Here is a 24,464-nt window from a genome sequence, read left to right on the forward strand (position 1 = left end):
AAATTGGCAAGTAAAAGACACAAAGCATTCTGGAGAGCTTACTTAATGCAGGAAATGGCATATAAAGGGTTGTTAAACCTTAAAAGACACAAAGCTGGCAAGGGGCATGGTGTGGATCAACCACCTTGGCGTGTAATCCAGGTCCCACACACCCAGAGGAAATGAAGGGCTGGAAGTCTGGGGCAGAGCTGACATGTAAGAGGGCAGGGCCGACAGAAAATGCTCCAATCTGCCACGGTGCACAGCTATCCTACATGTTTACAATGCCCACCAAGAAATTCAACAATATCCGCTAACAGGTCAACATACCACAAGCTAAATTCCTATTTTGCCATGAACACTAAGCAAGAACTAAAAAAGCATCTCAAACAGGTGAGAGTTAAGGAATTAAGTATTTAGTATTAAGCATTTAAAATGTTTTAAGACCAGAAATGCTGAGGCTGACTAGTTCAAAAGGTAACATTTTAAAAGGGTCATCTTACATTCAGGCTCATCTTCCTTTTGAGTAAATACAGTACTGGCGAAAATTGCAGGTGGCAGGCACCACCTCTGAAGAGGAAACACCCCCCACAATTACCAAATTGCCGCTTATAGGTAATATAGTAGTTGGAGTGCACTTTTTAGCAGTTATGCCATTCTAGATCCATTTAAATCAATGAGCTTAGAAGGGTGTAACTCTGCTTACAACTGCACTGTAGGTGACCTACAGCCGGTCACACACACACACACACACACACTAACCTACCTCATAGGATTGTTGTGACTAAAACGAGGGGAGACTGTGCGCTCAAACCTGAGTTCCTTGAAAGAAGACAGCCACACAGTACCTTGAAGCTTAGAAATTTATTTTTAAAAAGAGCAGTTAAAAATAATTCATTTGTCTATGAATGAGCGTGTGGGAGGGGGGCATTTGGCAGAAAACAGAAAAGGTGGTGGGAGGAAAATCATATTCAAGTAACAGCCGGGGCTGCTACCTGGCAACTGTGCCCTTCCCACCCATCAGTGGGAAGCAGGTGAGGAGGCAGAGGGTGACTGCAAATCTCACCCTGGCTTTTTTTTGGACCAGAGGGTCACACACACCCTCACCAGGCTGACCTTCTCTCACCTGAAGGAAGAGCCGAGTGCTGCAAATGCTGTCCTTGGCCACTGGCTGGACTCCCCCGCCTCCCCCACCCCAGGGAAAGAGGGGATCCAGAGAGTACCCTGGTGCCAGGGGTACATTACTTAAGTGGTGGAGGCAGCCAGGAGAGTCGGGGAGAGGGTATGTTCATTTCTAAAAAAGGGCCTAGCCTGTCCAGGCAGGCCCCAAAGGGAGTTGGTGCAACCTCCATGTGGCTGTGGCTGCCATTTGAGTCTCTCTTGCATGCCTCATGCTGCTCCAGGGTCTGCCAGAGCACAGAAGAAAGGTGAGATTCATAGCCACTGTCCCGCATGCTGATGCAGGTCCCCAGCAGTGCAGAATCTATGGGGCGCTCAAAAGGGAGACGGGAGGCACCTTCCAGAGCACACAGAAGTGGCCTGTCCCATTCTGACTCTGAGGAAGAGGATTCCTCAGAGCAGGAAAGGGGAGGCTGGCCTGGGCCTAACCGCTCTACCACCTGAACAAACTCAGAGGGGGCGATGCCACGAGAACATGGCTGGACCTCAGAACCAAGCAGCTGTGAGGGCATGCTCTTGCCCACAGGGAAGCCGGACATGCTCATTTCAGCATCCATACTAAGGAATTTGCAAGGAGTCCATGCGTGCTGTTCCTCGCTGGGACAGACAGCAGGCCCCTCCTTATGTTCCAGCTGCTGCACTGGCCCATTGAGGCAGCCGGTGTCCTTAACAGAGCATTCTTGAGGGAGCCAAGAGGACCCTTCCTGAGGGAATTGAGTAGGGGCATGAAGACGTTGGGGGTTGACAACTGGAACTGCAGGCAGCTGGAGGTGTCCTGGATTTGTCTGGGTGCTGCACTCATGAGAAAAGGAGAGTTCTGTTGCACCAACAACAGGGATCCTATGGACTGTGTTTGTGTCTGGCAGCAGCTGGCTTGGTGACTTTGTGGTCACCGCAGGCCTCTTCTTGGCCTGCCCACGTGGGCTGTATGAGAGCTTGCGTTTACGAGGCGGTAGGGGCAGGATGGTGGGGGGTGTCCAGAGCTGCTTTTGCTGTGAGGTAGGCCAATATCCAACATCAGGGGAGGCTGCAGTCTTCAGAGGAGCGTCTTCAATCCCTCCTCCTCTTCCATGGTGCTCGGCACAGCTGCTGCCACCAGCCCAGCCGGATGGAGACTGCAAGGATTGTGAGGTGAGCGGTGCTGCGGTGCTGAGTGTCTCCTGTGGGAGTTTGATCTGCTGGAAAGAGCTTTGGTCCTCAAGCAAGTGGGGCGAACTCCCTGTGCTCACAGGCTGTGCCACTGAGCCCTCACTAGAAACACAGTATCTCTCAGGTTGGCCAGATGCATCGGCTCTCTCCAAAATGTCCTCTTGAAATCCAAAAAGGTCACCATAAGCAGGTGGAGGCACCCTGTGGGGGGAAAAGGCTTCAAGTGTATACTTTCTCACACGGGTAAAGCATTTCACACGCATCATTGTCCTGTTGCTCTTCTGCACCCTTTTGAGCACCTCTGAAGACAGAGGCTGAAGAGAGAAAGTCAGCTAACTACCAAAGGCTGCTGAAGAAGTTCATGACAGAAGGAGGTGGGAACCAATCCCCCAATTGGTCCACCAGGAAAAGACTTTGAAGGAGGAACCTGTTCACACACAATTTAGGTCAGGTACCATAATTTCCCCCTTAACTCCTGCGGCCCCACCCAATGAACACAATGCATCACCACACTTAGTGGCTTGGCAGACACACTCTGTGTGGTCACTAACAGCCACAGACTTTCCTCTGCCCTGCCCATCCAAGCAGCTGCACAAACGAGAGGGTGCTGAACTCAACTTCCAAAACAACTTGAACTGGTCCTGGCCCATTGCCTCCAGGAAACTCTCAAAGCATGATGGGAAATAGTCATCCTTTGTTTACTCCCAACACCTCAAAGGGCCAAGCCAGGGGAGACACTGGGAGATCCACAAATGGATCTCTGGGGTATTTTAAGCTTTTGGAATAAACTTTCCACTCAGCGCTTTCCACCTAGCTTCACACCTCCCCCAAGCTGAACAAGTCTCACAGGTTGAAGAGGCAAAAGGCATTTTTTGCAGGGGGAGAGAGGGATAAACCCTCACAACACCCACTTGGCAGGTCCATTGGTGTAAGTCAGCTTCCCTAACAGAAGGGCAACAGCCAGTAGGCCGCGATCCAACAGCTCACTGCTAGGAACACCTGACACGAACTCCTGAGCACCACTTCCAAAACTTTACCTCAGTGTCGGCGACAACCAAGAGGGCACTGCGAAATCGTTGGTCATTTGGGAGATGAGGTTGTCCACCAGAGCGTAGTGGGAGGCATCCAGACTAAATGCTGTATGCCGAGGGCTCTGAAGGTGCTGTAAGGAAACATAAGTAAGAAGGCATGAAGTGGAACAAAAGGCTCAGAGATGGGAAGGCAGGCATGGGCAAAGAGCCAGCAAACAGCACTGGTTCCCACTAGCAAGGGACGACACCCTCTTCTACTGGGGAGTCAAAAAGTCTGATACGGCCTTGGCACCTGCGACAACCAAGCACAGTTGCTTTTCTGGGGAGTTGGAAAAAGAGGCCACAGCCATACAAACTCCTGGACTTCCCAAGGAGAATTTGCTCTAAACAGCTGCCCTACTAAAGCTAGATATGAGGATATCCAAGGAACTGTGACATCCCCAGGTTTCTATCACCATGAAATCTAGCAACTCACTCTGCTTGGCTAACAAGATCCAAACAAGGGAACACTGGGAAGCTATGAGATTCTGCAGTGTGTGGAAGGGTAAAGGTAGCTACTCCCACCCCCAGATTATGCACCAACAAGTGTAATAAGGCCTCAGTGCCTTCCAGGCAGGAGGACCCAGAACTATACATGCACTGTAATTCTGCAGGAGCACCGAGTGCAGTATTAGTCACAAAGTTCCGTTTCTGTTTAAAGACACACTCTTAAGTTTCTGCCTCACGATTGCAAGAAGTGTGCAGATTGGTTATTTCAGATGTTACAGAAGTGACTGAACAAGACTATGACAGGTGCTTTACACCTTTCCTTGTCCCATCCCCTGTCTAGCAAAAGCAGAATTATGCAAAAGGAGGAAGTTCTGCAAATGTACCAAGGTCAGCTTTTCTTTGCACATAATTTCACACTCCATAAATAACAGACCAGACCATAGAAATCAAAAAGTTGCATCCTCCAGGACCAAAACTGTCAAGGCCACTTGAGTATATGCAGCTAAGAATTCATGTTGGTGGCCAGGAAACCAACAGAAGCATATAGCAGGCCTCTTCCTTTAGAGGAACCTTGGCATTTCTAAGTCAACTCAGCCAGGGCGGAGGAGACAAACCTCAATCACAAATGCCTTTTAACATCAAGGTTAGACCACTGTAGTGAGCATTACATAGGGCTGCAGTTGAAAATGGTTTGGAAGCCACATCTGGTGCAGAATGAAGCAACCAGTACATGAACTGGGCCTTGATGGGGAAGGTCTGGGGTCAAGTTCTAGGTCCACCATATTGCCACGGCTTCCTGTTTGCTTCTGGGCCCCATTCGAAGTGCTGGTTGTTGACCTTTCAAGCTCAGAGGGATTATGTATTGTCGAAGACTTTCACGGCCGGAGAACGATGGTTGTTGGGGGTTTTCCGGGCTGTATTGCCGTGGTCTTGGCATTGTAGTTCCTGACGTTTCGCCAGCAGCTGTGGCTGGCATCTTCAGAGGTGTAGCACCAAAAGACAGAGATCTCTCACCTGACCTGAGAGATCTCTGTCTTTTGGTGCTACACCTCTGAAGATGCCAGCCACAGCTGCTGGCGAAACGTCAGGAACTACAATGCCAAGACCACGGCAATACAGCCCGGAAAACCCCCAACAACCATCAGAGGGATTATCTTTGCCGGTACCAACCTGTCTGCAGTTTAAAATCTTCTAAGGCTGGTCTACTTTGTATGTCAAATCTGCAGCAGGTGCCCCCCGCCCAAGGCTTTAGAATACCTGGATGGCTTTCTGTAGATCAGTTAAATCAATAATTTTCCAAGAGCTTTAAAAAGGACTAAATTGTCCACCCCACCAGTTGATTCTTTGTGCCAGGGTTCATTTTTCTGCTTCTTGTAGGGAATGCTCTTTTACTGGGTGGAGGGCAGGGGATATACATTGTAAGATTTTTAGTTAAGCTAGGCTCTCTCTTTTTGAAATACTGTTTTTGTCACTTGTCCTTTGAGCTTATGGTTTAGTATGTTGTATTTTTCTGTAAAATGTTGTTGAGGATGTTAAAATCTATTTTTTAAACCTCCCCCAATAATTTATTTCAAAGTTAGAAGGGCAGGGAGAACATCTATTATCGTATCGGTAAGTAACTGTTTGCAATTCAGCAAAGGCTTCTTCACAACACTCGCAGTAGCCTCTCTGCCTTTTGGGGACTCGACAGTAATCAGAGGACGGATCGCTGTGGACGGGCTGGCCTCCAGGTGCTCTGCAGAGAGTGGGAGAGAGGGAAAGAGGAGCAACGTGAATCCGGGACATTCCCTTGCTCCCAAACCTGCTACTTCATTCCCCCAAGTCTGGCAAGTCCTACAAAGAGACTGCAATGTGGAACCCTGCCAACGGTGGAGCTCCGGTTCCATTCCACACATGCAAAGTTTGATTCCTTTGTACTGACTGGTACAGCTGCCTCTTGCCCTCTGTGTGTCTCCCCCACCCTCTCCCGCACTTACTCTGTGATGGCAGGGGATCGTGGAGGGTCAAATGGGCTGTGTCTTCGTAGTGCCAGGAAATACAATTCAGGGAAGTTCTTGAACTGCTGAAGGAGGGGACGGAGCTGCCTACAGGAACAAGAAGTCTGGATCAGTCTTGGGCAGCTAGACAGGGCAGAAGGCCTGGGTGTATTTCTGCCTGCAGAATTTTTAAGCTGGGACACAGAGGGGCAGCCAGGATTTAACTGGAGCTGGAACCCCAGAACCAATACCAAGGTCCATCCTGCACAACAAATGAAACACCAAAGAAGAGGGCTGGGCCCTCAACCATGTGCAGAGTCCTTTGCTTTTGCCACTAACTAACTTCATCCTGCAAGGGAAGTCTCTTAGCCCAAGGGGCAAGGACTTCAGGCAAGCCCAACTTTTAGAAATTCCACATTGGGAGATATACAAATAATATGAAGCTGCTTTATAACAGATCAGACCATTGGTCCATCAAGGTCAGTGCCGTCAACTCAGACTGGGCTGTAGCTCTCCAGGGTCTTAGGTGGAGGTCTTTCACATCACCTACTGCCTGCTCCTTTGAACTGGAGATTCCAGGGATTGAACTTGGGACCTTCTGCAAAGGCTCTTCCACTGAGCAATGGCCCCCTCCCCTAGACACTACCATGGGGCCCTTACCGGCTCTCATCTTCAACTTTCAGAAAGGGTGACTGCAGCCTCACAACTAAGAAGGAAACAAGGGGGTGGGGAAAACAAACTATCAGCATTATAAGAAGACACAAAAGAAAAAAAACCCACATAACCTCTTCTAGGATTAGAGTGAAGGTCAAAGGAGGCAACTCCAGGTCACTTTTCGACCCAAGCAATTTTCCTCAGAAGATCAGCACAGAAAATTTGAAGGGGTGGAGAATACTGTGAGGAGTATTGCTGTTAAGCAGCCAGCTGCGTGAGAAAAGAGCTCCGCAAGCTGTTGCCGGTGATTGTTGTTTAAGCCATGTGCAACAAAGCGATTATTCTATTAAAATGACAGCCTGTCTACCCAGTGGGCACAGTGCCAGTGTGGTGCCAAAGCTGCATTGTTAGCAAGTGGGATGCGGTCCAGGGCTGGCACCTGCAACAGCAACTCCGGGGAACTGGAGCCGGAGACAGACCTTGTTAGCTACACAAAGAGAGTCTATCGGCAGTTTCAAGTGTCAGAGAAATGTTTAGGATTTCGGGAAGGGGAGGTAAAGGGTGGGGGGGGGAAGGCCTAGACATATCAAGGCCATGACTCAAGGTTCTTCTAGTCCTATATGGAGGAGGTCTTCAAAGGAAATAGCTAAGAAGGGATTGAACTGAATCCAACAAAAACCACCCTCCGTTGACCCAGCAGCTCTCATGGCAAATTCTCTGGCTGGATCGAGAGCCACATACAGCAGACTGTCTGCAGGCACACCTCTGTGCAAAGAGGCGCATTCAGCTGCAGGCCCTGCTTTGTGACCCCCAGTGAGGAAGGGAAGGAGGGACACGTTTCACCTTCAGTTCAGTGAAATGAGGTGGGATACAAACAGCTTCAGTGAGTAGACCACACCACGTTACCGACAGAAACGTGCACCCAAAACATTATCGAGGCTGAGACACGGGGGTGGGTTTAGCCCAGTAGGCAGAGGACAGCCACTGAGTCTCAGGCACGGAAACGAGTACAAAATTCCAACAGTGACAGAATGGACTGCTAGGGCTGGCTCAGCCCAGGGGTTGGTGGCCAAGGCAGTTTGATGGGCACTCCCTTGGTCCTGGGTGACCATGGGCATTTGAATGGTGGCCAGCGCCCAATAAATAGGGCTCGACCCCTAAGCATGTGGGTAGAGATTCTCCCCTAATCGACACCATGGCTCTGCTGCCTTAATAGGAATGCAGAAGAAAGCCAACCTGCCACTCTAATCTTTACTTAGCTTTGGAGCTGCAGCTGCAGATATGAGCCAAGCAGTCACTAATTCTGCTTATGGACTGCAAAGCCTACCCAGACATGCCCAAATCAAGAGCTCTGTCCCCAGCACCCTTTATGACATTCCCAGCACTTGGCAGACCCACTTCTTTAGTCTCACACATAGAGAGCAGCGAATGTCTTGGGCTGGCCATGAAAAATACATTTAAACATGGCGTACACATTGGGGCACATAACCAAGCCACAATGCTGGAGTGTACATGACACAATGGGAGGCAGCAAGTCACAGCACAGGCCCAGGATTTCAAACAGTGAGAGGCAAAGAGAATGACCACACTCACCTTTCAAAGCGTACTGCGACCGGGAAGGAAAATGTTCCATCTAAACCAAGGAGAACGAAACAGTAAGAGAAGGACGGGCAGGACACTTGCTGCCACCACTAAGAAAGCTAGGAGACTTTCAGTGATTCCACACACGTTGGATAATGCACTTCCAATCCTCTTTATAGATCATTTGGAACGGATTTTTTTGTGTGCGGAACAAAAAATCCACCTCAAACGACTGATAAAGTGCTTTGAAAGTGCATTATCCAATGTGTGTAGAATCAGCCTTTATTCACACTTGCACCCAAACAGGGAACTAGTTTGTGCTTTGGGGACCCAAGTGGCATCTGATCATGGTTGGATAATGGCTCCACAGCAGTCATTCATCACCGGACTGTCTCACCCACACAAGGAAAATCCAGCTGCAAACTATCAAGATCACAAAGAACCTGAGCCCGTGAAGAGGAGGGAAAAGTTTCACTGGTCTATGCCAGAGCAACTGCTTGGGCAGGTACCCAGTACTGTGCCATCGAGTAGCTAGAAGAGGGCCTCGGAGAGCCGTAAGCTGAATTTGCTGCCCCACTTCAGAGCAAAACCTGGCTGTCTGATGCATTTCCAAAGGGGAGGGGTATAAATAGTTTAAGAAATAAGTAAATGATCGTTCTAATCATTCAGGCATTAGCCCTTCCAGGAAAAAAAACATGTCTGCTAACCACAGAGACGACAACTTGTTTGAGCTACATTTATTCAGTGACTTGGGAGCCACCTGCTATTTCCCAAAGTGGCATACCCCCCATATTCCAGAATAGCGAGGAAGGCCTGTGCCAGGTCAAGCTTGTGGCAGGCAAGTGTTCACATCTTGAAACAATCACCACCAGAGGGACTGGTGGACTGGCAAGCTGAGAGCCACTCTGAGCTGAGTGTCAAATGGCAGGGATAGCAGTAAGTGCCCACTCTCTAAAACAGCCCTCCACCTTTCTTGGCAGCCTCTGCAGTCTCTTCTCAGCACCTAGCTAGTTACTGGGAAGACAGCAAGCTGGCCACAGAGAAGGAAAAGTAAACCCACCACCACCATGGCAGACACCTGGGAAAAGCAAAGAGCAAGAGAGCCACTGTGGGGCTGGTGGTTTGGTCCCCCTTTCTCCAGGGCCAGCCGGCCCTCTTCCAGGCGCCTTGGCAATCACTCTCTTGCCTGACCTGCACTGCCTCAGGCGGAGGAGAGAGTGGGAAGGCAGAGAGAGGGAGGCCCTTCCCCTCACTCCAGATACACAAGGGCTGGCTAAGGATCAACATGAGTGGGAAGACACATTCCTACATATGCAGAAAAAAGTTTACATTTACATACCATATATCTTGTTCTGAACCTGGCCTCTACGCAGATCAAAAAAGTCCAGAGAAGGGGGACAAAAGAGATAGGAGGTACTTCTCTACAAATATGAGGCAGGGGAATGCGCACATGCACGCACACACTTGCATTAAAATGCAAAAAGATTTTTTAAAAACATCATGAAACGATTGAGCTCTTGCGATGCTACATCACATCTTCTGAGTTGCCATGTTGAGTGAGGAGGGCAGGGGAGGAGGAGAGGGACCCACAGACCCCATCATGTGAATCAGGCAGGCAGAGGCACTGCAAGCGGGTGGGTAGGGAAGGGGGGAGCAGAAGTTCCAGGGATGAGGATGGGATTCCTCCCCGCTATGATTCTCCCTCTCCCCACTTGCTTAATATTAATAGTCCTATGTAGTGTATGTGTATTTGGTGGGGTGGCACACAGGACATACAGTAGCCATGCAGCTCTTTCTGCAGATGTTAATTGCTAATTTGTCTCTCCCCGAGTGGTGGAGGGAGGACCATGGCGCTTGAGGGTCGGTCAGGAGGTGATGTAACCCCTTCCCACTGTGACAGGATCTGAAGCGGGCCACCTCCAACTTAAGCCTGGCTTAGTGAGTCCTACCTGGATTCAGAGAGCATAGGACCCATTAAACGGCACTCCCCGCTCCACCAACCTGTCTTGTGGAATGATGCCTCTCTTCCTGCCATTGTATGTACGCGAACATTTCTGAGCAAGTACCAGCATTAAGGAGCCAACAGTAAATTCAGCCCTGTAGGAAAAGGCAGGGGGGGAAAGACAAAAAAACGCAAACCTACCTAAGCTACACCTGTATGTGTAAGCGATGGGAGGGGAGATGAGGCTCACGCTGGACACTCCCCATGGGCAGAGCTATGCTGAACAGCTGCCCTCCACTCAGTTCTAACAGAGAATCCAGACAACATTGTTAGCAACCCAATGCAAACCTTGTTGAAAGCCACTTACTTCTGAGTAAATAGAGGAGGATATTGCCTCTGGAGATTGGCTATATTGTGCTGCGTGGAACCCCAATTTCAATTTCACCTTCAGCTAGATGTGGGAAAGGAATGACTGAGCAGCACAAGAGTGAAAGCATCCACTTCACAAACTGAAAAGTTCACAGACCTAACAGTGATTCAGTCAGCCCTAGCAGCTGTGCCTTTAACAGCAGTCAACTGCTCATGTCTGCACATCTCCACGTTATGAAATGTTGCAGCTTCGTTTGCCCATTTCTGCCCTGGCTGTGCACCCCCCCCCCCACCTGCAAGTTAGTTGGCAATCCTAGCGGCTGCATGTGAGATTCCTTTTAAAGTGGAATGTGCAATTTTAATTCATTACCACTGGCTTGGCTGCACATGTCCTCCACAGAGCTGTCACTAAAAAAGCTTAGCTAAACGTGAAGCCACATCACTCCCCTGTACTATTGTGTGTTTATGTGAGTAAGGGAGGCCTTTCCTTCCACATTCCCACCACAGGAACCCTTTTTAAGTATGTCCATGTGACAGCATCTTCTACAATAAGGGGGAAAGATTGTAACACTGTCTTTTGGCCTAAAACTCCAGTTGCCCATTGACAAGAAAGCTTGACCTGCTCCTATGACTTTAATAGCTGCCTGCTTTGCCACAAATCAGTAGGCAAAGCTTATCACATCAGAGCAAAGAACAATGAAGTTGTCTACCTTCCTGAAGCTGTGCAGAGAGGGGAGTGAGGGAGGAACTTGCGTCTCCCTCAGCAACTACCTTGATTGATGGGAGCTCAGACACATCACCTTCTGGTCTGATGAAAGCACTGCACTCCCCTTGGCAGAAAGAGGAGCTGTTCATCTAGATTACCAGTGCCTTCTGTTTCAGCAGGACTGAGTCTCTGGTTGCTCACTCTCTACCAGCTTGCAAGCTCCGAAATCTGATTCGTCTTCTCTTGTTCGCCCACCTCAGGGTTATAATCAGGGTATGGAACCAAGGTAACCTCGATGCATGAAATCCCAGCTCAAATCTCTACTCTGTTACAAAGCTCTCTGGGTAGTTCCAAGCAGGAGCCACCTGACCTCACAGATTATTGCCAAGTTGCCATGGAAAGGATAAATCTTAGCCTACCCCTGAGTAAAGGGCACTTGGGGAAAAACACATAATTATATATTCCGACCACACAGGAAAAAAATAGCACAATTGCAACAAATTATTTCTGTTATTTTTGAGCAAGCAGCAAAGCTGGAACCTGAATAGGTATTAAACTGGCTTAAGAATCCTGAAAACTGGTTTTAAGAGGAATAGGCAGAATTCTGCAAGAATGCCCACTGACACAACCGCTACATGACAAAGAGGCGACTCTCTGAGACACAGTGGGTTCACACACTCCCCATCTTCTCTTTGTACACAAAACACAGCTTTTGAGTATGAGAAACTTTGAATTGGTCTCCATTACAGAAGAATGTCCAAGCACAAATGTCTGAGTGCACCAGAGTTTGTATCTTCTCCACAACCCACTATTCTAAATTGTGATTTAGGATGCAAGGCTAATAACACTTTCCTGGTATAAAATGGGACTTATTTTCAAGTACATCTGCTTAGGTTTGCTCTCTTAGAATGCCTAGGCAGTTGTGGGCAGGGGGGCTCTAATGTATCTAGGGGGCTGTATTCAGACATCATGTTACCATGATGTCTGAACTTGACTCAAACCTTCCCAAACCTAAAGTCTTCAGTTGTACTGTGTGCAAGGATGGGGAGGGAGGAGCAAGCACAACAATAAGCTGTGTTCATGCCCATTGTGGACCAACCTCCGTTTGTCATGTCATCTGAATGTAGTGGACAAGAAAACCATCCTTTAATTTAAGAACAGACCTTAGGGAGAACACATACCTCCAAAGTTTGGCCAGAATGCTTCTTTTTCCACACAGGATTCATTGTTCAAACCCACTCCCCCAGACCTCATTAGAAAAAGATACCATCTGCATGCATAATCTGTACTCCCCAGGATCGTGCACTGGCAAGGATGCTGTTGCTGCCACAAGGTTTACTCTGAAAGAAAGGGAAAGGGGGGAAATCCAGATAACATAAAGGACACCTATGGAGTAGAGTTTGTGGAACAGTTTGTGTAAGGGAAAAAGGATGCTCTTTCTTGAAAAGTTTTGAGAGTGGGGAACTCATTAGCTTGGAGACAGAACTGAGAGCTTACATTGGTGCCTGCCTTCTGCTGTCTTAGGAAGGGGTCTCCCCTTCACCAACTTTCCCCGGATCATCAACTGCTCAGACCTACCCAGTTCTTTTTGCAAACTACCCCTAGAATGTTCTGCCTCTCCCTACAGTTTCCAGCTTCATTGTTTGGAGCCTATCAGTAGGAATCTTTCTGGGCACTGTGTCTGCTCCCTGGAGCAAGAGAGATAATCTGTCTTATAGCAGGGAGGTCAGACTAACGAGCTATAGGGTACCAAACCCACTCTGCTTTTACATCGTCTCTAATGGTCCATCACAAGGACAGGGGTGGGCATTCTGCCAAGCTCACCTGACTCCTGATAGCCTTCTGCAACAGCTCCCTCCCACGGGTGACCAGGATCTGTAAAAAAAGGGGAGGAAGGGTTGGGGTCTCCCATAAGGTTCCACTTCGTCCTCATTTACGTATGTATTTTAATTAAAACATATTTTAAAGCATATATACCATTGTATGCCAATTAAGACCAAGACAAGAACACGTCCAAATTCCAAAAGAGTTGACACATCATGCTACTTATGCCAATGCAGGTTTTTTTAAAAAAAAAAAAAAACTTGTTCACACTATTCCCAGAAAACAAGATTTAAATGCATCCATCCGCATATAATTTGCTTGCATAAAAATTAACTCAAAACCAGAAATAGTTTACTAACCAAAAGAACTACTGGTAGATTTACAAATTCCTGCTCTTATTTCTGCAATTCTGATCACAGAGATATAAATTACACTGGTTCAGAACAAAAAAAAAAAGTCTCAATTAGCTTAATTTCATAAGGCAAAGGTAACAGAAAAAAACTGCATAATGTTCTGAACTAACCATCGAAAGCTAAAAAAATAAGGAGAGATGGAAAATCTTAAGACTTCATTGTTCATACCTTTATTTTCAAGAGCAAAAGCATGTTCTCTGGAACAAAATGTGCAAATACTGACCAGAGTTCAATCCTATGTTCTGCTATACTGGGAACAGGTAGAGAACCACGTTTTGCTAGACTCCGCAATGGGGTGGCAATGCAGCTACCCACCCCAATACTCCTCCTCAGCTTTTTTGGCAGCACTCAGGCACCAGCTCCTATTTTGACATCCCATCATTTATTTTCTACCACCACATCAGCTCTTAAGAAAAAGAAAGCTTGCAAGCTGCATGCCCCGTGCCAATCAATTTCAAGTACAGAACTGCCGATTTCTTTGGAAAAGATTCCCCATTGGAGAGAATAAGACGACCAAGCAGAGAAAGCAGCTCCTCCATGCTTCCCTTCATCATCTTGGCCTTCCTGGGAAAGGAGAGGAGAGGCTTGGGAGCCCACCCTACAGGCTGTGTCACCCTAGACATCGGACCAGAACACCAGCAAGGGTCTAATGGGGGTGCATCAAGGGCATGACAGAGTTGGGAACAGAAGCGTGGAAGGGGCTGAAGTGGCCTTCGAAGCCCAATGGCCCTCCTTATTCAGTACATGCAGCACCACCAGGCAACAGAGCCTTGGGGACGAGCGTAAGTGAGGCAGTCTGTTGCTTGCAGACGTGTCCTCTTTATTCAATAAGCATTCTGCCGCTCAAGGGCTATAGAGCCACAGGTTTGTTTTGTGATTAGACTGCATCCACAGGGCAAGGATTTTCTATGTTTCTTAAGCTGCTGCTGCAAATATAGAAGTATTTGCAGTAGCAACAGAAATTCTGCGACAGTCTCTCCCACCGCTTTCCTTGCCCCTGCCCCCACAGCTGCTACTGCCAACTGAGGGTTTGGGGGAGGGGGGCTTTAAAGAATAATTGACATATTGTTATAATGTTAAGCTATAGCGATATGTCAATGACCGGTTTTAATCTATAGCGGCATCAGTTACCGAAAATATGCACCTCCCCTTCCACACAGCACACAAGGTGCTTTGATTTCCCTCTTGCAGGCTTGAGAACAATTGAGGCAAAAGGGGAGAAAATACAGAAAGTGGACAATTAGGCCACATCTTGGCACTGGATGCAATATGAACACTGTCAATGCAACAATTACCTGCCCTCAAAGGCGGCTTCCCATTGTGTCCCAGCAAGAGTCACTGCTTTGGATTGGCCTTCTTCCTGTTATGCTCAGAACAGTGACTCAAGCAGAAACACAAAAGTGTAGAGTCCTTTGAAGGCACACAGTACACCTCCAATGTAGACTGAGAGAGAGAGAGAGAGAGAGAGAGAGAGAGAGAGAGAGAGAGAGAGAGAGAGAGAGAGAGAGAGAGAGAGAGAGAGAGAGAGAGAGAGAGAGAGAGAGAGAGAGAGAGAGAGAGCGCACAGGTGTGCAAAGCCCTGCCAACACATTCCCTTCCATGCAAGTCCTCTTACAGTATCTCTTATAGCATCTGCTGGCTTGCACAAGGGATCCTTATATCTTCTTTCAAGTCCCACAGTGGTATGTCTTCCTGCTCGGGTATCCCTTAAGACAGCAGCAGTTTGCTTTTTTCCCCATCTCTCCTTTCTGGCTTCTTGACTATTAGAGACAACACACGTCACTTCTTTACTGAGAAAACTCTCCACAACCTGCAGCCAGAAACAAAGGAAGCAAACAGAGGAGAGAGGACAATAGTGTTTAAGTAGCTACTTGGCAGAGTCGGGGACACAGCAGGCAGGAGCCCTCAGATTCTTCTGGCAAGGCTGCCCAAAGCCAGGGAGGGGGTAGGGGAAAGATCTGAGTCTGCCCCATGCTCACACAAGGCCAAGTAGAATTGCTCCTCAGTATGGCTACAGACAGCAATCTCTGCAACTGATCTAGCAAACCTTTAGTTACAGAACGTCAAATTTTCCAAATAAGATGCTTTTGGAAACAGTTGCATGGAACTGTCTCATCTTCTTTCAAACCTACTTTAGCTTCATGCAAAAGACAAAGAACTCAAATAAACAAATGGTGTTTTCTCTGTTATTTGAGAACTTAAGAGTTACAGAAGTCATAATGGTTCCCAAAGCGGTTCACAATAAAAACAGAAAAGGAACTGACGTATGGTGGAAGGGGAAGGCACAAGGAGCCAGCTCTCTGGCTTACAGCTGTTTGCCTGCTGCAAGGGGCAGGCCATGAGAGACAGTGCCCCTGCCACCTACAAAGATGATGCAGAACAGACGCTGATCTGCCCTTGGGGCAAAGCCTCTTCTTGCCTGGCCCACGATAACATAGCCCAGGATCAGCTTGGCAGCCACAACAAGATCTGCATGTGATGTTCAGACCCTGTCCCCAGACCTCTTGTCCCAGGTTCTCCTCTGCAGAAGTTGCAAGAGGGTGCTCAGCACTGCTGGAATTGCAGGCAGATTCTGGATCAACAACAGCAAGCTGGTGTGTTTAAGATCAAGGCTAAAGAAAAAAAGCTGAAGGCCCAGTATTAAGCGCTCGTTTTGCAAAGCAAGAGGAACTGTGCTCCTGTGAGTTTGTCACAGACTTCCAGCCACCCACTTGATCTCAGATTTATTGGAGAAGGAAAAATCCTGCTTGGGGTCAGGGGTATGCTTATTTGAGCCCTCTCCATTAGGCTGCTCCCAGTCAAGCCCGTACCATTCTCATTTCTATTATACCTAATTGGATCTCGATTGCAGGTTCTCCCCTCTAGGCCAGACAGCGAAATACTTACCCCGCCAAGTCGTTTCACATGCTTCACCAGAAACTCCAGGTTCTTGCCACTGGGAAGGTCCAAGTAGAAAGATTTTCCAGCCAAAGGCTGGCTCCTAACTGACTCCCCTATCTGAACTTGTTTCCAAGCTGGTTTACTTTGAATCTTCTGGGCTGTGCCATCCACTCGAGCTGTTAAGTTAAGAGATATGAAAAAGGACTCTGTAGGACAGCAATTCTCCAAGGCACCCACCAACAGGGTCCACTTGCTTCCTTGCCTCTAAGAGGCATGAAGCAGCAGAGCTTAGTACAGGTCAGACAGATCTGTTGGGCAGTGGCATGCGCTACACTGGGTGTGCTTTGGGAGCCAGGTATGGCACAGCAAATTGGCAGCCTACAAGGAATCACAAGAGAGGCAAGGAGACATTTGGAAAGCCCCTATAGGACAGCACCACTGGTCTTCTTCTACAGTATAGTTGCCCTCTAGTGCCGGCTATGGAGCCTTGTGGATAGGTGAGCATGGAGTCATTCAGCTAATTCCAAATCTGAGTGATGCAGTCTGACAAGGGGGAGGGGCATTTTACCTTCTCTCATACACAAAAGCTGCAGCCACATGTCCTTAGCTAGTATGCTAAAGCAATCACTCACAACTGGTTTGGCTTGTCTGCACAGGAAAATCCTGTTGGAAATGACAGCTATACAGGAACAATAGTGCAGTACCCAAAGATCTATAGATGGATCCCCCCTCCTATTGCCAGATACTTTAAGATGGATACATTCATTTGGCTGTTGAAAATGATTAATATAGCTCAATAATAACAACACATGGATGCAGCCATGTGTTGTACTTACCCCATTCAGAGGTAAACTGCCCACCTGGAGAAACAGTCCTTGAGACTTGGGTTGTCAATTCTACCTTGGGAAATTCCTGGAAACTATGGGGGTTGGGATTGGGGAGGGATCTCAGCGAAGTATCCCCCTCACTATGAGATTATACATTTTAGGATACGTTCTTTCCCATTTTGCTCCCAATCTTACTAGAATTTTCATAATCCAGATCTACCTAGAATTAGAATTGGATGTGATCAATATGTTGACGAGTGACGACACCCAGCTCTATATCTCGCTATCCAAATCCTCTGCTGATGCAGTAGAGGTTTTCAGTTGCTGCCCAACAGCTGTGGTCAAAGGGCTGAAAATGAACAAGTTGAAACGAAACCCAGACAAAATGAAAATGAAGCTGGGTGGGAAGGTGGAGATCTTAAATGACATTGTGCATCCCACTTTTGATGGGGTTCAGTTGACCTTAGCAGACTCGGTTAAAAGCCTAAGGGTTATACTGGATCCAGCTCAGCTGTAAGAGAAGCAAGTTAATAATGCAGCTGCCATAAAGACCTTCTTCCAACTCAGTTTTCCCTAGAAGATGGCAATGCCAATCTGGTCACCTGGATTCACATCACAGTAACATCAAGACTAGACTACTGTAATGCATATGACTTCCTATGAAGTCAGTTCAGAGCCTCCAGCTGGTGCAGAACAGCACAACTCATTTATTCTCGGGAGCTAGATGAAGCCTGCATTTTACTCCCATTCTGCAGTCAGTCCATTGCCTGCTCATCAGTTATGGGGCTCAATTCAAAGTACTGACTGTCACATACAAAGCCCCTCATGACCTTGGTCTATGGGACTGCCTTTCTCCCTGTGCTCCGCCATGGCAGCTTTGCTCATCTGAACAGGACCTTCTGAAGGGGTCACCCTGCAAATGGGCAAAATCAGCAGCTGCCCCCCCCCCCACATTCACTGTTGTGGACCCCCTCCTTATGGAACAGCCTGCCTGATGAGGTTAGGAGGGCTCCCACTCTCCTGACTTTCTGCAAACTACAAAACAGAACTATTTAGGAGAACTTTTTTTTTTACACAGGATGGAAATGGTTCAGAGCCATGCTTTGGTAAAGGGATAGGGACTACAGATTACACTACTGTATACTGTCTGTTGCTGTAAGTATGTTCCTACTGTGTAATTTTTGCACTGTTTAATGTCATGTTTAATTACTTAGGCTCTGTATCAGATTGCTGCTTGTTTTCAAATGTATGCAAATTTTGCACTTGCATACCCTACTGTATTGCTTATGGAACGTCCCAGCTGTTGATCATATTGACTTACACTGAGGAATCTGCCTAGAGTCTCAGTGAGAAAGGCAGACTATAAATAACAAAAATAAAATAAGAATAAATAAATGTCACAGAGCCCACCTTCCAAAGCAGCCATTTTCTCCATGGAAACTGATCTCTATGGGTCTGGAGATCAGCTGTAAATCTAGGAGAACTCCAGGCCCCACCTGGAGATTAGCAACCCTACTTATGACCTTTCTGGGCAGAGTCACCAACAGGCCTGGAGACAAGTGTCTCTTCCTTTAACAGAGGTTTCTCGTGTGGAAATGGGCAGCTGGAACTTTCTCGTGGCATGGAAGTCAGTTAACACTGCCTGGTCAATACCATCCCATTGAGTTCTTTCTGGGCTCTATGCTCCTGAACGGGGACAGCGCGTGAGCGGTTTAGCAAAACGATCTTACAAAAAGACGGGCAACTGCATTCACACAGCAGGGATTCTGCACGCGAATCACACCCCTAAAGGGACCCTGTCGTCGTCCCCCCCCCCCCCCCAGCACGGCAGCACTCTCAAATCCGCCTCACCCATCACGGCCTTCTTTACTCCCCGGACTCTCCGTCGAGCTGACGCGGAACCAGATTTAAATTTCCTGCCTTGGGTGGCGACGTAAGAGTTGATCCGCTACGGCAGGCGGAGAGGTCCAAACGGAAGCTTGCAACGCGCTCTGCGTCTGCCAGAGCCTTCCTCCCCACTCCCAAAGTGGCGCAGCTACACCACCCTAACTCTGCCCCCATCTGTAGGATGACAGACAGATTTAGAAGTGGAGGTGGGAAAGCATGGACTCCCGGATGCCACGGGGCCCTGCAGGCTTCGGTTTGTGAGATCAAAGATTCCATATACAACAAGCTCCATGTGTGCTTTTATTTTATTTTATTTCTCTGCCTAAGAGCTTTAGCTGGTTTGCTCGGTTTGTGAGATGAGAGGTTCCATATACAACAAGCTCCATATGTGGTTTTGTTTTGTTTCTCTGCCTAAGAGCTTTAGCAAGTTTGCTTTGCTTGCATATACAACAAGCCCTATGTGTGCATTTATTATTCGTTTATTTTATTTGGAGCATTTAATGCTGCCTTTCCAGGGGACCTGCATGTCATGTTGCCCCACCCCCCCATTGGGGGGCAGCTTTCTGCGCATCACACTTGGCTCTGTTCTATGAAAAGCTTCGCTTGTTGGTCATGCACATCAGGCTGTTGAGGACACAAGAGTAGGCCAGCTAGTTTTTCTCTGGTCAGATGGCAACCCTGAAGTTTGTAAGTAGGTTTACTATGGGGGTGAGGAGTGGGGGTGGGCATCTGTGCTTTTCATGGTTGCATGGGAGGCAGAGATCTAACAAGTGTTGCTCTTTCAGACTGGGATTTCAGACTGTCACCCAAAAGGGGATAAGGGGCTCAGGTTAAGGTGTGCTAAAGGGTAACTAATCTATGCTAAATGATCTGGAGGATATGTTTTCTAAATGGGTAATCTGAGTAGTGCCTTTAGACTTAGCCTTGCCCTGGTCAGGCCTCTTCCTTTCCTTGATAGTGAATTATTCAGAGTGGACGGGGGAAGTGTCGACAGGACAAGGGTTAAACATTCATCTCATTTGTCCATTAATGACAGGTCAGGTTTGGGCAGCAGGCAAGTTTTCACTTCCAGTCTTTGATTGCAGTACTGAAAACTCTGAAGTAGCTGCTGCCTTAGTGATTCGATGTTTCATGCTTTCTGTTTACAAAGACAAATACCTTAACAGCCCCGTCCTATGCAAGTCCCATTGAGTTCACATCCGCTGTCCCCTGCTCAACAGCCCAAACAATAACAGTATTGATTAGACAAGACATTCTATTGATCATAAGAACTTTTTTTTTAAAGAGCTGTGTTGGAGCAGATTTTGTTGTTTATCCAGTCCAACATCCTGTCTCCAGCAATGGCAAGCTAGATTTCCTAAGCATCAGCTCAGTAGCTCATATTCAGAGATATACTACATCTCATCATGGAGGTTCCATTTAGCTTTGTTGTGATCATCATTAATATACACGAATTTGTGTAAGTCCCTTTTAAAGCCATCTAAGTCCAAGGCCACCAATACATCCTGTGGCAGTGAATTCCGTAGGATCTTATTTTGACAGTCCCAGCAGTCATACTAAGTTGCCCTAACAGGCACCAACATGCTCATGTCTTTTGGTGTGGACTAGACTTAGCACCAGAAAAAGTGAGGCAATTGCATCACCCATGAGCGTGGTGAAGCTCAAGCATGTTTATCCTCTTTGGGGATGACTCTAAAGGGATTTTGGGAAAACACACCCCCAGTTTCTCACAACGCCTCTTGCTGCTTCCTCTCTCAGTCACAGTATAGTAGTTTCTATAGCATTAAACTATCTAAAGCATGGAGGTGGTTTTTAGATTAAGCCTTGCAGAAGTAATCCAGAAACAGAGTCCAGATTCCAAAATACACTTCTAATGTGTCTCCCAACCCCTGCCCCACTTAGACCAGTTTGTCACTCAGTGCCAGTTCTGGCATTGGCAATTGACAACCCCTGCCTGGCTTGGAGCTGTGTTTTAATCCTTCCCAGAAAACCAAACTTGTCCTTTTGCTATTGCAGCTATGCTGGGAAGCGACACAATGGGTAGAAATCCTGAATGAGATGTTGTTAGTTTCAAAAGCAAAAACCAAATTAGTGAAATCCTTATGCCAATCTATAAACTAGGTAAGATGGCAGCTAAGTCCCCTACCCACATAATAAGCAATACTCTGGTGCAGTTCAAGAGCTACACTGGCAGAGTGTCTGACACCATGCAGATGTAAACCTGGCTCTAGAACAGCTGCATCAGTTTAGGAAAGAGATGGGCAGCATCTGGCACATGCTGGGGAAGGAGTGGGCTTTGTCTTCAACCAAAGCCCCATCTGGTCCTCCCAGCCCCAGAGTAACATGTAACTCCAAAGAATGGAGAGCACAGCAAAAGCACTGGTGCACACAGCAACTCTGCTGGCACCTGCCAGTCTCTGAGAGGCATGGCATGCTGACATTGGCATGTGTTGTGTAGTCTTGTGGTGGTCTCCCATTCAGTTGCCATGCTCTCAGCTCTATGGAGTTAGGTCTTTCTTGTCTCTGCTGAGAAGGCACAGGTTATCCGCTAGCTACTCTGGTGCTGTGCCAAGCAATGCATCATGATCCAGGGCTCATGATTGCACCATTCATTTACCCCAAGACCTAAGGAACACAAAATAATTTTCTTTTAGCTTCCCCTCCTCCCCCACATTCAGGCCTCATTGTGCTCCATTCTTCTTTGAAAGCTACAATCCCCACCACAAGCACCAAAGGTTCCAGTTTGCTGGCAGGTGCTCACTGTTCCCAACCATCTGTGCCCTAAAATGCCACCCACCCTCCATTTTTAAAACTCTCAGTCCCAATACAAATATTAAAACCTTTTTTAAAACTAGGAGAAAATTTGAATGAAGAAAATCAAAGGAAAAGAACACAAATGGGGGTGGGAGAGAAAGAAAGGGAGGGGGTCAGGCCCAAGGAAACTGACCTCAAAGAACAACAAAGAACATTTTTGTTGAAATGATATTTAGATGATATTTCACCCCACGCAGACTCCTGCTCCTATAAGATCCCAGCATGATGGCAGTGCCGGGCATGAAGGGTTGATCAATTTGCCAAGAAATTCTAGACCCCAGTATTAAAAATAATCCATGCGATTATGAGATATGAAATCCCCAAGACAGCTGTTGTCAGTTGGCTGAAAGCAAACAAATTGAAATTGAACCCAGACAAGATGGAAGTGATGCTGGTTGGAAAAGCAGAGATCTTGAAGGACATTGTGCTTCTGACCTTGGTCAAATCCACATTACTCATTCTAAGTCGCATGTTCCCTGCATTCCCCACGCAATCCCGAGTGCCGGTCACATTACCTCATTAAACAGACGCATTTCATTCGCATTTCTCCCGAATATGTGGTCACAGGTTTTCAACAGGAGTTTCACGGTGGCCATGAACGGGCCAATGCGCAATTTACGCGTTTTTTTAAAAAACTACCCCCCTTCCTGTCTCTCCGGCCGTTCCGAGAGTTCCTATTGGCTGATTCAACTTGCAGGTGCTCCGTAGTCTGCAAAAGACTGTTTTTGACTTCATAGCATTGGATTTATTAATTATGCTGTTTCTGAATCAAATCTGGTAGTTTGAAAAATCATTTTGGGGTGAATCCATCCTCAGAACGGACTCGCGAAACTTCCTTTTTAACTTTTTTAATTTTTTTATTTTATATTACTGTAATATTGAAATTACGAAATATTGAAATAATGACACTCCAAGGAAGTGAAACTTCAGTAAAATTCAGGCACTGAACTGTCCTGCATAGGAAATTCCCACGAAAGCTTCCCACATGCTTCCAAATTTCCAAAAAAGAAACGGGAGAGAGCCATCAGTGCTGTCAGTGGGGGAAAGAATCATTATCTTCAATGATGTTTCTTCATAAGGCAAGATCGAAATAATGGAAAAGTGCGCTCAAAAAAATAAAAAAAAATGGGCGGGAAAAAAAGGTTCCGCCCCAAAAAGCGGTTTTCGAGCGGCCGTGTGACCGGAGGGACGCGTGAGAAAGACGGATTGGAAGCAGGAATGTGAACGAAGAGGAAAAAATCACGGATTGGAGGCAAACGGAAGATATCCGATAAACATGCGGGTAATGGGTGAATGTGGATTTGACCCTTTGATGGGTCACAGAGTCGGCATTATATTCTCCCAAGACCTATCTTGGAAAAATCAGTTCCAATCCATCTCCTACAAGATAACACCATATTTAATTGCCTTGACATGTTTCTTTCGCACAGAAGGAGGGAAATATTACCCAGCAGCTATAAAGACCTTTTGGGGTAAAATTAATCAAATAATACTTTATGGTGCTGGAGTGTGGGTCAAAGGTCTATCTGAGACTATTGATTCCTTTTTATTAAAATTCCTGAGAAAAATAACCGGGTTACCAAAGTGGGTATCCAGTATAGCTATCCATCAAGAATTTGCAATCTCTTCATTAGAATCACTAGCTTGGCTGGATGCATTTAGACTTCAAATCAAGATCCTCTTTAACTACAGATCTAAACTACTTTTTAGATTAAGAGAAGATCCCTTCCAGAGTAAATGGAAGAGGCTGGTTAACCAGAGACTGGAACAATTAGACTTTATTACAATTTTACTACTTTCTGAAGGAAGTGAGAAAACCGTATCCCAAAGGGTCAAAAAGCAGTTATTGCTGCTAGATTTCAGAAGCACAAATCAGCGAGTAAGAAGGGTCTGTTCTCTTGCCTATAATGGACTCGAACTTCCAGATACTTTACCAGCATATTTAAAGTCCCTGACAATACCTCGATATCAAGATATTTTCTTGGCTGCTAGATTGAACACTGTACTAACTCTGGAAATGAAAGGTCACTTTTTGAAAACTCCCTTTTCAGAACGTAAATATTTCTGTAATACAGGGAAGATAGGAACCTTGGCTCACCTAGTAATTGAATGCCCAATTTTCAGTGAGGAGAGACAAAGATGGATTACTTTGATACTTGAGAAGAATGAGCACACAAATATTAACCAGAGCCTTTCTTTTCTTTTACAAGATAAGGACCCATACATAACCAGGTCACTGGCATTTTACCTTTTAGTAACACAGCCTAAAATTAGGACATTTTTGTGACTGGAGTGAGATTCTTTTATCACTATATTGGTTTAGTATTCTGGTGTCTGTTTTCCCCACAAGATGTTTTCCCCACAGAAATATTATTCTATAAGGGAAATGTGTATACCTGTAACGTTACTATTTTCTGGATGCCCCGCCCCCTTATTGTTACAAAGGGAGAGGGGGATGAAAATGTGAACAGTTTGGAAGGAGGGAGAGAAAGGGCAGGGATGGCCATTAGAGAGGGCTGTAGATTGCCAGCTTGCAGGTGGTGGCTGGAGATCTCTCCGAATCACAACTGATCACCAGGTCACAAAGCTGAATTCCGTTGGAGAAAATGGCTGTCTTGGAAGGTGGACTCTGTGGCATTATACACAGCTAAGGTCCCTCTTTCCCCAAACCACGCCCATCCTAGGAACTGACAACCATAGAGGGCTGGCTTGTGACCCACTTTCAGAGGCTTCCTGACCTACTTCTGGGTCCCGACCCACAGGG

The 24,464-nt window shown here is 46.9% G+C and overlaps 2 protein-coding genes across 2 annotated transcripts; both read right to left on the bottom strand.

Moving 5' to 3' along the window:
• Positions 1 to 828: 828 nt before the first annotated feature.
• Positions 829 to 8,112, bottom strand: LOC129340345 (uncharacterized). The gene is made up of 6 exons (XM_054995072.1): positions 8,051 to 8,112; positions 6,464 to 6,509; positions 5,804 to 5,911; positions 5,448 to 5,562; positions 3,345 to 3,469; positions 829 to 2,508 (listed from the first exon to the last, which is right to left on the bottom strand). Exons 1-6 carry the CDS (start codon positions 8,088 to 8,090, stop codon positions 1,221 to 1,223), a joined length of 1,722 nt encoding a protein of 573 aa, XP_054851047.1. The 5' UTR covers positions 8,091 to 8,112; the 3' UTR covers positions 829 to 1,220.
• Positions 8,113 to 10,012: 1,900 nt separating this feature from the next.
• On the bottom strand, positions 10,013 to 18,878 carry LOC129339090 (protein DBF4 homolog B-like). Its single transcript, XM_054993693.1, has 6 exons — positions 18,851 to 18,878; positions 16,179 to 16,348; positions 14,908 to 15,102; positions 12,880 to 12,930; positions 12,323 to 12,395; positions 10,013 to 10,092 (listed from the first exon to the last, which is right to left on the bottom strand). The coding sequence occupies exons 1-6, from the start codon at positions 18,852 to 18,854 to the stop codon at positions 10,013 to 10,015; spliced, it is 573 nt and encodes a 190-aa protein (XP_054849668.1). The 5' UTR covers positions 18,855 to 18,878.
• Positions 18,879 to 24,464: the final 5,586 nt, after the last annotated feature.

Source organism: Eublepharis macularius, chromosome 12 (assembly GCF_028583425.1).
Source record: "Eublepharis macularius isolate TG4126 chromosome 12, MPM_Emac_v1.0, whole genome shotgun sequence".
In the NCBI taxonomy this organism is placed as follows: domain Eukaryota; kingdom Metazoa; phylum Chordata; class Lepidosauria; order Squamata; family Eublepharidae; genus Eublepharis; species Eublepharis macularius.

Excerpts from the sequence above, each read along its gene's own strand:
- LOC129340345 (XM_054995072.1), bottom strand. The coding sequence starts at position 8,090 with ATGGAACATTTTCCTTCCCGGTCGCAGTACGCTTTGAAAG. Across the intron at positions 6,510-8,050 it reads GTCGCAGTACGCTTTGAAAG|TTGTGAGGCTGCAGTCACCC; the intron begins GTGAGTGTGGTC and ends TTTCCTTCTTAG. Across the intron at positions 3,470-5,447 it reads CCTTTGCTGAATTGCAAACA|CACCTTCAGAGCCCTCGGCA; the intron begins GTTACTTACCGA and ends GTTTCCTTACAG.
- LOC129339090 (XM_054993693.1), bottom strand. Across the intron at positions 15,103-16,178 it reads ATGTGAAACGACTTGGCGGG|GTTGTGGAGAGTTTTCTCAG; the intron begins GTAAGTATTTCG and ends TTCTGGCTGCAG. Across the intron at positions 10,093-12,322 it reads ACAGATTATGCATGCAGATG|AAATGTTCGCGTACATACAA; the intron begins GTATCTTTTTCT and ends GTACTTGCTCAG.